The sequence below is a fragment of the Rosa rugosa genome, chromosome 7, assembly GCF_958449725.1.
Source record: "Rosa rugosa chromosome 7, drRosRugo1.1, whole genome shotgun sequence".
Classification (NCBI taxonomy): Eukaryota; Viridiplantae; Streptophyta; class Magnoliopsida; order Rosales; family Rosaceae; genus Rosa; species Rosa rugosa.
Genome location: NC_084826.1, coordinates 23539528 through 23553593, shown reverse-complemented (window position 1 = coordinate 23553593; position 14066 = coordinate 23539528). Strand labels below are relative to the sequence as shown.

The 14066-nt window shown below is 38.1% G+C and overlaps 1 protein-coding gene across 1 annotated transcript; it reads left to right on the top strand.

Moving 5' to 3' along the window:
* The first annotated feature begins 9342 nt into the window (after positions 1 to 9342).
* LOC133722010 (probable L-gulonolactone oxidase 6) lies at positions 9343 to 13172 on the top strand. Its single transcript, XM_062148796.1, has 4 exons — positions 9343 to 10373; positions 11090 to 11345; positions 11687 to 11788; positions 11936 to 13172. Exons 1-4 carry the CDS (start codon positions 9702 to 9704, stop codon positions 12646 to 12648), a joined length of 1743 nt encoding a protein of 580 aa, XP_062004780.1. The 5' UTR covers positions 9343 to 9701; the 3' UTR covers positions 12649 to 13172.
* Positions 13173 to 14066: the final 894 nt, after the last annotated feature.

Genomic DNA, 14066 nt, shown 5'->3' with positions numbered 1-14066 from the left:
CCCACATCTTTTTAGCCATAAAACACTCCCACAAACTTTGTATAACTTATTCCTGCGAATCGCGACATCTACCACACCTAGTGTGAGGAGTAATTTTGTGTTTGAACAAACACTCAGCCATAGAACACTCCCACAAACCATATGTCTTGAGTTCATTGTATTCAATTTAATCAGTTTCATGATTTGTATTTTTGGTCTAAAATGTGTTATGATCAGTATATATGTGAAATTACTTGTGTAGGGACTCTTTCCATCACACTTTTGAATAAAGAGTTACTGTAAAACCCTTATAAATGAATAATGTTGGCACTACAAAAAATTATTACTTTAGAGGGGTTATTATATTATCGATGAATGAATAATTTATTCATTTATCGATAAATGATTATTTGTTACTTTAGAGAGAGTTCTATGTTATTCCTAGTTAAAATATATAACATAGTCTAATTCGATTAGGTTGTTTATCAAAGATAGTTAAGATCCATATGACAATTATGCTATACCAAATGTTTCTTCGAATGAGACATTTCAAGCAATGATAGTTTTGAATAACTACTTGCTACAAAATGAAAAATAATATACCAAATATGGTGCATGCATTGCAATGAATTCAAGATGAAGTTCAATTCGGTTAAGACACAAGGAAAAAGCAAAGGACTATAAAATGATATTTTGAGAACTAGTTAAATTGAGAAAATATAAATGGGTCCATGACCCAAAGCACCAAAATTGGCCAAACTTATCCCATTTACCCCAGCAACAAATTTTTATTCCCAGTTACCCCGTTTCAAGCAAAATGACAGTTTTTCCCTTAATATAATTAATAAACTACATTTTATGCCACTCATCTCTCTCTCTCTCTCTCTCTCTCTACAGACGCTGTTGGTGTCGAAAAATTCCGTTGAGGAGTTTGACTCACCAATGAATGCGGACTGGAGCGGGAGCTGCCCGGGAACAATCGAGAAGCTTCCCTCGAGCGTTGACTCGAAGTTTGACCGTCGGCTCGAGGAGGAGGGGGGGTACCTGCAGAAAACTCTCCTATGCCTAAGTCAGTATGTTTCTTAGTAGTGGAGTAGAGTGAATTGGAATTCGATGCATTACCTTGATGTCGAGCAGCTTATTTATAGGCGATGACTTACTTAGGGAGCAAGCCGTCATTATTCCGGCTTTTATGGCTGTATTTATTTACACACTTTATGATGACAATTATTGCTGCACTAATAACAGTTAATCATTGCGTACTTACGACCGTCATTCATTGCGTATTTATGATAGCCATTCATTGCGCACTTATAATCATAATCATTGTGCGTAGTTATTGTCGTAATAATCGCCGCATTCATGACTGAAATTTAACGTCATACTAACTACGGAGTTAATCGCTTTAATTGCGGGCCCAGCAGAATTTGATCACTCCCACAATGCCCCCAAATTTTCTCTTTGGACACTCGTCCTAAGAGGAAATTTCCATTCTCTGGCTGTTTCGAATCTTGCCTCGATTATTTCCTCGAGCCCTGGCCATCCCGATTCTTTCCTCGAGCCCTGGCCGCCCCGAATCTTTCCTCGGGCCTTGGCCGCCCTGAATCTTTCCTCGGGCCCTGGCCGCCTCGATTCTTTCCTCGGGCCCTAGCCGCCTCGATTCTTTCCTCAAGGCGAAGATTCATTTTCAGCATGAGATATGGAATTGCCCCCATTTCCCTTTGAATCTGATCAACAACATTTTATTCTCCTTGGCCACCGGCCTTGGGTATTTACTCTGGCCACCAGTCTTACACATACATTTCAACAACACTAACCACAAATATACTTTGAATGCAAAAAGAAGCGAAAATCAAAAAAATGATTACTAAAGGAAAGAACACTAGACAACGTTACCCAGACTTTTTGTCTCTTTGGGGCTTATATTCCATCACTCCCAGTCCTTAGTGACGGAAATGAAATTTCTTACCCAGACTTTTATCACTTCGTGGCTTGTAGTCCATCACTCCCAGTCCTTAGTGACAGAAATGAGATTTCTAATGGTGCAGCTCCCGCCATCACTTTTTAGGGAAAAGTACTTCCCACAGACTGCGCCACTTGTTGGTGCAGAAAAATTCCGTAGAGGAGTTTGACTCACCAATGAATGCGGACTGGAGCGGGAGCTGACCGGGAACGATCGAGAAGCTTCCCTCGAGCGTTGACTTGAAGTTTGACCGTCGACTCGAGGAGGAGGGGGGGTACCTGCAGAAAACTCTCTGATGCCTAAGTCAGTATGTTTCTTAGTAGTGGAGTAGAGTGAATTGGAATTCGATGCATTACCTTGATGTCGAGCAGCTTATTTATAGGCGATGACTTACTTAGGGAGCAAGCCGTCATTATTCCGGATTTTATGGCTGTATTTATTTACACACTTTATGATGACAATTATTGCTGCACTAATAACAGTTAATCATTGCGTACTTACGACCGTCATTCATTGCGTATTTATGATAGTCATTCATTGCGCACTTATAATCATAATCATTGTGCGTAGTTATTGTCGTAATAATCGCCGCATTCATGACTGAAATTTAACGTCATACTAACTACGGAGTGAATCGCTTTAATTGCGGGCCCAGCAGAATTTGACCACTCCCACAGACGCCAGCTCACATTATCATTGAGAATAGACTAGGTAACAAATCCGCGCGATGCTGCGGGAAGAAGTTTTTTATATTAGTAAAAGTTAACCAAAGATGTTATTGTTTTACATATTACGTTTTGTAGAATTGTGAAAAAAGTCTTATTCATGAAAATCAAACCATCGTATTTCATTAGTCCATACGCAATCTCCACTTTCATTTTGATAAACAATTGAATAGTGAATTCTGGCATATATACACATTTCATAAGATAGAAGTTTTGAGCAGGAGCGGGTGTTTTGACCAAGCTTGTCTATTTACTTTTTTAGAGTTTAAAAAATAAATAAATAAAATTACTTGTCAGCTGTGAATTGTTAGTAAGTTATAATCTAACATTGTAAAAGTCATGTGCTCGATTCTCACTAACATATGTAAGAGTGAGATCGGCCAAGAGTTTTTTTTTTTTTTTTTTTTTTTTTAAAAATTGCAATCAGTGACAAAAGGGTCAAAGAGTGAAGAAAAGTGGGAGCAAAATGGGAAGCACACTATTGAATGAACAGTAGCCATCTTCATTTTCCTTTAGTAGTTTAGTATATATACTAGCAAATTGACCCGCGCGATGCTACGAGTTTGTTTTTGTTTGTTTTTTTTTATAGAAAAATTCAGCTACCGTCCCTAAACTATGCTGCCAAGGCCAATTTGATACCCGAACTCTCAAAAGTATCAATGTGATACCCAAAGACGTATTTTGACATCAACGTGATACTTCCGTCAAAAATCTCTGACGACGCCGTCTGTTTGCTGACGTGGCAAGCAAGTGGGTCCCATGTGATATTTTTATCAATGGTAAAATTGTCTTTCTCTACTAATTAATTTTATAAAAAATAAAAAATAATAATAATTAAAACAAATCTCTCTCTCTCTCTCTGAATCCACCGCATTGGCTCTCGCCTCTCTCCTCTCTCCTCCTCCTCTTCTTCTTCGCCGGAACCTGCTTCGCATTGCCGGAATATCCTCAGAAGCCCTCCTCCTCATCCTCCTCGGCGTCCACCGCTTAGATCAACTCCAACTCTGTCCTGGTCGCCCTTCTCGACTCGCATTACTCCGATCTGGCCAAGCTCGTTGAGAAGGCCCTGCTCTTGCAGACACTCGAAGAGGCCGTCGGCCGCCACAACATCACCATTTTCGCTCCCTGAAACGACGCCATCGACCGTGACCTCAGTGATTTTAGATTTTTGTTGAGCCGGTCTCCGTTTTGCCCCCACAATCAATACCCAAATACCTGTTCTTCTTCTTCCTCCTCCTTCCTCCGATCTAATTCCCTCTGAAAGCTCAAAGCTTAAGCTGTCTCTAGACGGTCCTCCATCTTGGTTAATCGGAAACCCAAGCTTTGAGACTTGGTTAGGTGGTTCTTTCACAGTTTTCAATCACTCTACCCAATGGAAAATTGTTGGGTGGGTTACTATCATGTTTAATGTTGATGTATTTGCTGCTTCTCTTACTATTCTGTTAACCTTGGGTTTCGCAAGCTTGGTTTTGGCGTGGAATATGGCTAAGGATGAGAATGCACACCACATGTTCGACTTAATTCCCAAGAGAGAGGTTTAGGCCCCTTTTTTGGAGGTTTCCTCTTGTTTCATATGGCTAAGGATCAATATCCAAATAGTAGCCTTGCTGCTACTGCAGATTGCAGAATGGTACTATTTGCAGCTTTGCTGCTACTGCTAGGAACCGAAAACCCGGAATTTTTTTTGCCCCCATTTATATACCTTCCTGCCTCCGCCCCTGATTGTGAGGTGAAAACCCAAGAACCCATCTATTTTGGATTTTGATTTTAAGAGAAATTGGGTTCTGATTGTTCTTAATAATTTCATTGCTGGTGACGACGATGCCGGACTAGATTGCGTACGTTCCCTTGTTCGTGGGCTTTGCGGCAGAAGACCCAGACCTCTCTAAGTTGTAAGGTATACGTCTGGGAAACTATCTGGTGTTTAAGCTTGATTGTTAAAGAAATGAGAATGCGAATGTGTGTGTGTGTGTGTTTTAGATTTTGATTTAGCTGAGCAATACCCGTCGGAGTCGGTGAGAGGATGATGCCGAATTGGAGAGGATGATGGCAGTATTGGTGATGGTTTGGGCAGAGGAGAAGGAGAGGAGAGAGAGAAGAAGAAGAAGAAGACTGAGGTTGAAGAAGAAGCAAAAGCCATTTTTCTTTGATTTCTTGGGCGGAGGAGAAGGAGCGGAGCTTGCGGCGGTTTGGCTAGAACAAAATCCCAGAAGAACAAGAAGAAAAAGAAATGAAAAAAAAATGAATTAACAAAAAAAAAGGGTAAATTGGTCATTTTACTTTTTTTTGGGGCCCACATGTTTGCCACGTCAGCAAACAGACGGCGCCGTTAAATATTTTTGACGGAAGTATCACGTTGATTCCAATATAGGTCTTTAGGTATCACATTGATACTTTTGAGAGTTCGGGTATCAAATTGGCCTTGGCAGCATAGTTTGGGGACGTGGGCTGAAATTTTATCTTTTTTTTTTCTTCCAAGTTTCATATGTAATAGATGAATACTCACAATCTAAAAGACATCGGCGCTACTTAGAATATGATTTGTTTTATTGTTAATAATAGATTAGCAACAAATGAGATACAACAAAAAATAATTATTTTTTATGATTTGTAGAAATTTACAAATATAACAGTTGTTCTCCCTTAAAAAAAAAGGATATGGCAGAATTGTAAAAAAAAAAAAAAAAAAAAATGAAAGGATATAGCAGGATTGTAATTTCAGACAAAAGATGGGGGCAAAACCATCTTTTTGGGTGAATAGTGATGAACAGTTGGGAATGACAAACAGTAAATCACGAAAAACAAAGGGAAAAATCGTATTTTCCCTCCCTTATGAACAGTGCTAGGAGCTGTAGTATATGTATAATGTGTGCCAAGGAGGTTGTAGCTCCCGGCAATATTGAACTTCTGCTAATTAAGGATAGTGTGCAACCAATAGTGTTATTATCACACCCCAAAATTTGGAGGTGAAAACTCTACTTTTATTAAGTGAAAAGGATATAAAGAAAAGCTTCAAGATACACTTTAGTTAATTTGAGAATAAAAACTTCAATAAAAAAAAAAAAAGGTAACGGAAGCTCCATTCTAAAATTTAGAACAATCTTAAATAAGAAACTTGAACTTTTATTCTAGGGGACGCCGACACAACCACTAGCTGCTACCAAGTCTTCTAAGCATTCAATTCATCTTCAGTACCTGGAACAACAACAAATTACTAATGAGATATAAACTTAGTAAGCAACTATAACACACCACGTATAACAAATAGGAAGGCATTCCATACATATGTACAGTATAGTAAAATGCATAGTATATGTGGTGCACTCAAAACAAATCAAACTGAATTTTCTAGGTCCCTCTAGACACACCATACCAGTGAGACCCAAATTTATCAGAGGTGGGAGACAGACGTCACCCGTCGATGACGAACCCACTATGTGGGCCATATAACAGACAATGTAGAACCTGCAAAGACAAAACAGTGCACTTACAGAACAGATTTCTCCCCAAACAGCCTACTGGTATTGATATGCCAAGAGAGTACCTAGGAGAAATCTCTTTCAAAACTTATCAAATTTTGCATGATGCACATGTACTAGTATAAGACAAAGCATTCACAACGGAAACAAAAATGGTGCACTCAAAATCGTAAGTGTATAATAATATATATAGTAACGTATCATCAATAATATATTTATCATGGTTCCAGAGCAAACAAAAGTTACTTACCTCCACTAACCAAGCTATACAAGCAACTGGTACAGCGTCCTAAGTTGCGGTTTCTCAGCCTAAAGCAAACAAAAACTCAAAATGAGACACGAACTAGAACCTTATAACCTGGGGTAAAAGCAATCTGGCAGGGCCTATGTCCGAAGGAAAAAACTCGCTTACTACAGTCTTTAATAAAATCCCTTGAAAATTTACAGTATTAAACTAGACATTCTCAAGTATCTACTGTAAAAATATCAAGTCAAAAGAATACTAAAAATTTGTCCAAATAATTTTCCAAAACTGACATCTGTTGCTTCCAGGAAACGAAACCTTCACCAACAATGACTTTTCCAAAAATTCCATGGGATTCAATATGAACTTAAACTTGTTGAAATTTGGCAAGTCGATCTATTTAAGGCTCAATATTTAGCATATGATAAAAATTTGGGAGCGAAATCAGTTTTTCTAGAACCCCAAAAGCTGTCTTCAAAACAGAACCCAAAATAAGCCTCTTCACCTAAACAGTTTGGTTCAGATAGTTCACCTAAACAGTTAACGAATTTTATAAAAATAACTACGAAACATAAATTCATTAAACTTTTACCCCAGAAAGTAGACATAAAGAGAAACATTCCAGAAAAATTTGACGACCAAAACAAAGCATTTGGCTCTCCAAACAATGACTGTCACACGTTCCTAATTTCTGTCAGCAGAAAACCCGTTTCCTCTATGTCAACTTTGAAAAATCACCATAAATTCGATTCTTAATATTTTTCTGTGAAATCAATGCTAAAAAAAACCCTTGATAATTATAATTTCAAATAATGAAAGAACTATAATCGTTTAAATAAAAATACCTGGTCGAAATTGTAACAAAAACACCTGATCTCAGACTTGATACTTCGTCTCAATCCTCTGTGGTCAGCGCAGCTTAACCTATTTTCTCATTTCTCTATCCTTGCATGCAGATGTTGTTCTCTCTTCTTTTTCTACCTTAAACACGTCTAAAACACTTTTCTTCTCTCCCAAAACTCATAGGTTCAGTTAAATTATTGGAAAATATCTAATAAGTTTCAAACTTCTAAGTAACACAACCTCTTTGTAACAACTAGTTTAAAATTTCTATTTTTCTTTTTACTAAAACAACTAATTAACCTTAAAACTAAATGTACAAAAAAATAAAATAAAGTCTCATAAAAATATAACATGATCCAACAACAAAATATTTCACAATACCAAAACAAATAAGGTCTGCAAACAACAAGGCCAAAAACAAACTAAGTAAATTGGTGGATATCACAGTTATTACACTCAAGATGACTCTTAGGAGAAGGTATGTATGTTCTTTTTCGGTCTGATCGGTGGCTTGAAATTTCTCTTCTTAATAAGTTGCAGGCCAATTGTTTTCCTAAGCCTTTAACAATTAATGTAGCTTCTTTTATTTTGGTCAGCAATGGAGTTTGCCACACTGTTTCTGTACTTTATTTCCAGTTTTGGTTTATGAGATTCATAGTTTACCCCTTCCTATTGTCCCTGAAGATGATCTTTTACTCTGGGAGGATTCGAGTAATGGGTTTTCTTCTTTTCTGAGGGATATAATCTTCTACGTTCACACTTTGCTTCTAATGGCCTACAAGCTCAAATTTGGAGACATTTTCTTCCACCACGGTTCTCTATATATACTTGTTTTGCGCCTTCTCCATAACAAGTTACCACCAATGACCAACTTCAACGACGGATATCCCATTGGTTTCGGAATGTCAGCCTTGCTCTTTTTGCACTGTTGAGGATTCAACTAATTTATTTGTTTCTTGTTCCTTCGCTCAACATATTTGGCAATGATTGTCATGTTGTTTTGATACTTCTTTACCAACTCATAGCTCAATTGGTGACTTATGGATTATATATAATTGTTGGTAAACCGTTTTCTTCTCAACTAAAAAATTTATGGCTTGCGGTCGGGTTGTTTGTTTGCTTCATGGCTATTTGAAAAACATGTAATAAACTTTGTTTTAATAATAAGAGGTCTTCTCTTATTGTTGAGAGACTTGTACTAAGACATCTACTAATATTTAATCAGAAAAGAAATGTCTTATCATTAAATCAAATTATTTGACAAGTAACTAGCAAGTTAGAACCTGCAAAAATCTTCTTTTTTTTTTTTCATATTTTTTGTAGGTGCTAATCAGAATAATACAAAGTTACAAACCATTCACTAAATTTTTATGTACCCATAACATTTTTTTTTCCTTTTCTTTTCTTATGATGCAAGACATGCAATTATTGTATAAGTGACGCAAAACGGTTTGAAAATGCACTCAGGCCACCAATTAATACCATAAATTAAGAATATCCAGTGCATTGTTGCATTGCCACGTACACTAATGAAATTAACAACTAGCTACTCCTTTTTTTTTTTTTTAACTTTGTCAAGAGGAACCCAAAGGCTTCCTAGGCCCAAGATAAACCCCTTCGGCGCATGTGAAATGCTCCAACTGTGCATTGCAGCACAGTGTCTGGCCACTTTGACAGCTTCGAGGTTCGAACCTAGGTTGGGGAACACACCCAACTAAGCAAGAACCACTACTCCTTGTTAAGGCCTAACTAATGTGTCCAATATAGCTCAACTAGTTAATATCTCCACTATAGCTCGAAGTTTCCTCCATTATTGTATAAGTGACGCAGAACAGTTGAAAATGCACTCAGGCCACCAATTAATACCACAAATTAAGAATATCCAGTGCATTATTGCATTGCCACAGTAATGAAATTAACAACTAGCTACTCCTTGCGGTAAGGCCACTATAGCTCAACTAATTAATATCTCCACTATAGCTCGAAGTTTCCTCTTCGGTTTGGTTTTGATTCAACACATGGTTTGCACTCATATATGAAATATCCAATAATATCTACAAAACTAGAACACCTTGATCTCACTCCCCACTGTTTATCTTTCCTTAGGCACTCGATCGAACAATTTCAATTCATTTCTATGATAGCACTACTATTGTAAAGCAACAAGACCCTTCGATTTCAAGTTAAAGAAACTACAAATAACCCACACACCTGTCACGAGGTAAACAAACACCATCAATACCTATGGGGTAGATAGATATTAGATACGGGTAGATATTAGATATATAGATGTATATATAGAACCATCACGTTTCTATTACTTCTGGGCTCAAGCTTTAAATGGCTTCAAAGCATTCCATATCTTAAACGATTTTTATATTAGTTTCTTGCTAAGTATGTAAAACTTGTGTGCGAGCCAAACAACTCTATATATACAGATAAATATTTAGAAAAAGAACAATCCAAAAATGGGTATGTTGGGGCTTGTTATCCGAGTAAACTGTCTATTCTTGTTATCGTTCTTGGTGTGTTCTACCCCTCCGGAGGACCCCATCAAGTGTTCATCGTCAAATAACACAAACTGCACCATCACAAACTCCTACGGCATCTTCCCCGATCGAACTGTCTGTAAAGCGACTAGCGTATCATACCCTAGTACGGAGGAAGAACTCGTTAAGGTCGTGGCTGATGCAACCAAGAACAAGAAGAGCATGAAGGTGGCGACTCGTTACTCCCACAGCATTCCCAAGCTGGTTTGCCCGCGCGGCGAAGACGGGCTGATCATAAGCACCAACAACCTCAACCGTGTGGTGAAGGTCGACGTTGAAGGGATGAAGATGACGGTGGAGAGCGGCGTGACGCTTAGGCAGGTGATCAGTGAGGCTGCGAAGGTTGACTTGGCGTTGCCTTACGCACCATATTGGTGGGGGCTAACTGTCGGTGGGTTGCTAGGGACTGGTGCACATGGAAGCACATTATGGGGTAAGGGAAGCTCTGTTCATGATTATGTGGTGGGACTTAGGATTGTGAGTCCAGGAGGGCCTGAAGTTGGTTATGTCAAGGTGAGAAGTCTCGGTCAAGGTGATAAAGATCTTAATGCAGCTAAGGTTTCACTTGGAGTCTTAGGAGTAATATCACAGGCAAGTACATTTTCTTCTTCATTTATATATTTTGATGTTTTGGGCAGTCTTTGAGCAACGTATTGCATATCTAGAAAGGATATAAGAATGTGTCTATATGATCGATACAAAATTTTTAGGTGGATAAAAGAATGTCCTTAACTTATAAGCTAAACCTTAAATTCTAGAGATTAAAAAAATAGTCTAGCTCATAAGAATTTAGATTAAACAATTTTATTACAGTTTAGAATCTCAAAACTTATGAAATTTGTTCAAATAGAAAAAGCATGATGTATTTTTGAAAACTCGAGAAGTAATTATAAAAGAAATGTACCCAACATATTGGAACACTTTACAGAAGAAAATAATGTACCACATATATATGAATGATGCATTTTGACAATACGAGTGATGCATTATAGGAGATAATTATTGTGCCCAATAGAAACTTACAGCAACCTTTGCAAAAGAAATATAAATAAATAAAATAAAAAACTGACAACAACCAAAATTATTATTCTTTTTCGATGAATAATCTTTGCACCGATATATGAATAATGAAAAAAAGACTGTACCTCTATAATTATGAGAAAAGGTATCATACAAGTTTTGGTACAAAATTTAAACAGCAAAAAAAGGTACCAAAATTTATTATTACTATTACAATCATTAATTTATTTTTGTATATATGCCTGCTAATGAAGACAAACAAGTCTAAGAGACAAAAACTTTGGCAGGTTACTCTAAACCTTCAACCCATGTTCAAGAGGTCCATCACATATTTGAGCAAGAGCGATTCTGACTTGGGAGATCAAGTGCTTAAGTTTGGCAAGCAGCATGAGTTTGCGGACATAATATGGTATCCTAGCCAGCACAAGGCAGTTTATCGAGTAGATGATCGTATCTCCTCAAACACATCCGGAAATGGTTTATATGATTTCCTTCCTTTTCGAGCAACGCCTTCAGTTGCACTGGCAGTTATAAGAACGGCAGGTAATTTTCTTAGTTCATGCAGTTCAAACTAAAGCAACATCAAGAACAGTTAAGTTTTGAATAGCGAGGGTGGTGAAGATGTTTCTCTTCTGAAATAAGAAATGATCTCTTGGCAAATATAAATGCAGCTCACATGTTGTTCATCCCACAGTTTACGTTGCTACATTGTGATTATGGTTTCACGCATAAATTGGTGGTTTTAAATCATAATTTAAAAAGATATATCAGTCTCTGAAGAGAAAATCTTTGCAAATAATTAATGCTCATTTCTGCATCATGCCACCATGACAAGTAACATTTTTAATAATCCTATTTTTTCATTTGTTCTTGTATTATAATAGAAGAGAACCAAGAATCAAAAAGCGATGCTGATGGGAAATGCTCTGGGGCAAAGTTGGTCACATCTGGGCTTTTATCCGATGCTTATGGTTTGACAAACAATGGTATGCATAGACATTTGATCATCTTGTATAGCTCTTCAAAGTACTCATCTTTCATGTTTTTGCCAAATCATTTGGAACTTCAGTTCTAATGTGCTTTTCCATATGTCAAAATTACTGAATTTTGGGAGCATACAATTCGATTAATAGGTATAATCTTTACTGGATATCCTGTGATTGGATATCAGAACCGGCTTCAAGCATCTGGAACTTGCCTTGATAGTCATCAAGATTCAAGAATCACGGCATGCGCATGGGACCCAAGGATCAAGGGCGAGTTTTTTCATCAAACAACCTTCAGCATCAGCTTGTCCGTGGCCAAAAGCTTCATTCAAGACGTGCAGAAGCTAGTTGAGATTGAACCCAAATCCCTCTGTGGAGTAGAAATCTACAATGGAATCCTAATGCGCTATGTCACCGCATCAACTGCTTACCTTGGCAAACAAGTAGATGCAATTGACTTCGACTTCACTTATTACCGAAGCAAGGACCCCATGACGCCTAGGCTCCATGAAGGCATACTTGAAGAAATAGAGCAATTGGCACTGTTTAAGTACGGAGCATTGCCACATTGGGGAAAGAATAGGAACATAGCCTTTGATGGGGTGATGAAGAAGTACATACATGGTAAGGAGTTCTTGAGGGTTAAGGAAGTGTATGACCCAATGGGGCTATTCTCAAGTGAATGGAGTGACCAGGTCCTTGGAATTAAGGGTGAGGTTAACTTAGTCAAGGAAGGGTGCGCCCTAGAAGGGTTGTGCATTTGCTCACAAGACATTCATTGTGCCCCAAGCGAGGGCTACTTCTGTAGACCGGGGAAAGTATTTAGGGATGCAAGGATCTGTACTCCGATCCATAATTAGACAAGAACCACAAGTAACTAGCTAGACTCTCTGTTGGCGAAATTACAATAAAATATTATAATTTCTCTTGAGAGACTCGTTGACAAAAGGCTGAGGCGCGGGTATCTCGCTCTCTTTAAGGAGATTCAAGCCCTCTGCGGAACAATGCCGGTGCACCAGAAATCTCTTGACTTGTCCCCTCCAGGATACAATAGCCCAACAACAAGTTGTATGGCTCACACCAATCTGCACAAATTGGAGGAACCCAAAGCTCCACCAAAAGAACACCTTTCTCTGGCCAAAAAAACACACAAGACTCTTTTGGGGGATTTTGGAAAGAAGGTTGATGGGTGAATAGTTGAGTAAAAGTTTAATGTATTTTAGCATGCAACAAATGGTGCTATTTATAGGCTCTTAGGACACTCCCTACAATTAATAGGGTAGTAACCAAATGCCATAGGTTACAAAAATTAAAACCCAAAATAAATCAAAATAAAACACCATGAGTTACAAAATAAAATTCAAAATAAATTCAGAATTTAAACACACAAATAAATTCAGAATTTAAACACAAAATAAATTCACCCAAATTTAATTTCAATAATAAACAAAATATTAAAATGTTACAACACTCTCTAGTCTAGTAATGCCAATAGTGTAATTTGATTTAGAAGCTTTGCTTGAAGACTAGGGCGCATGCAGTTGCAGCAGATTGCATGCATGGCTAGTTTCGATCTGTTGGAATAAACAAGCAACATACGAATAAGGTAGTACTTTTGCCAGTTTAATTAATATGTACATAAGGGCTGCCTAGGTTGCAGAAACAAATATTAAGGAAACTAAAAGAAGATTTTCTAGTGCTCTCTTCATCTTTTGAAGAGAGAACAGTGGGGAGAAACTCTTAAACTCTAAACACATGTGGAACTCGTTCCTTAAGATTCATTCTCGTGCATCCGTTATCCTACAAATCTTCTATTATGTACTTCCATCTAGTGCATCTCCCTCCTCATCGGAGTCGATGTCAACCGGCCAGCTTCCTCCCGTCATTTGTACCCCACGCCAACAAGCTAGACCTCTCGGATCTCCGGCTTATCAAGACGACGACCTCAGGCTGCTCTGAATCGAATTCTGGCAAGCTCCGTTCGTTTCCGCCGGTGAAGGAATAGTAGCCAGATCCGAAGACGTGCTTTATAGAATCAACACCGAAGAGTCCAGGCATCGTGGCTCTGGTGCGACTCAAAGTCCAGCTTATTCTCTACCACCGACCTCGTCAAGCTTGGCTCCGGAGTGAGATTTCCAGATATGAGCAACGCCGATATCTAGGGTTTGCTGTGATTTGGTGCCCAGAGTATTTTCTGGGTGCCCAAATCAGATTTTTTGTTTTTTTTTTTTAAGTAAGGGTGGTTCTAGTTGGACCTCCAAATTTGCTATCTGGACCT

Coding starts and splice junctions, on each gene's coding strand:
- LOC133722010 (XM_062148796.1), top strand. CDS start 9,702: ATGGGTATGTTGGGGCTTGTTATCCGAGTAAACTGTCTATTCTTGTTA. Junction 10,374..11,089: donor TCTTAGGAGTAATATCACAG/GCAAGTACATTT, acceptor AAACTTTGGCAG/GTTACTCTAAACCTTCAACC. Junction 11,346..11,686: donor GGCAGTTATAAGAACGGCAG/GTAATTTTCTTA, acceptor GTATTATAATAG/AAGAGAACCAAGAATCAAAA.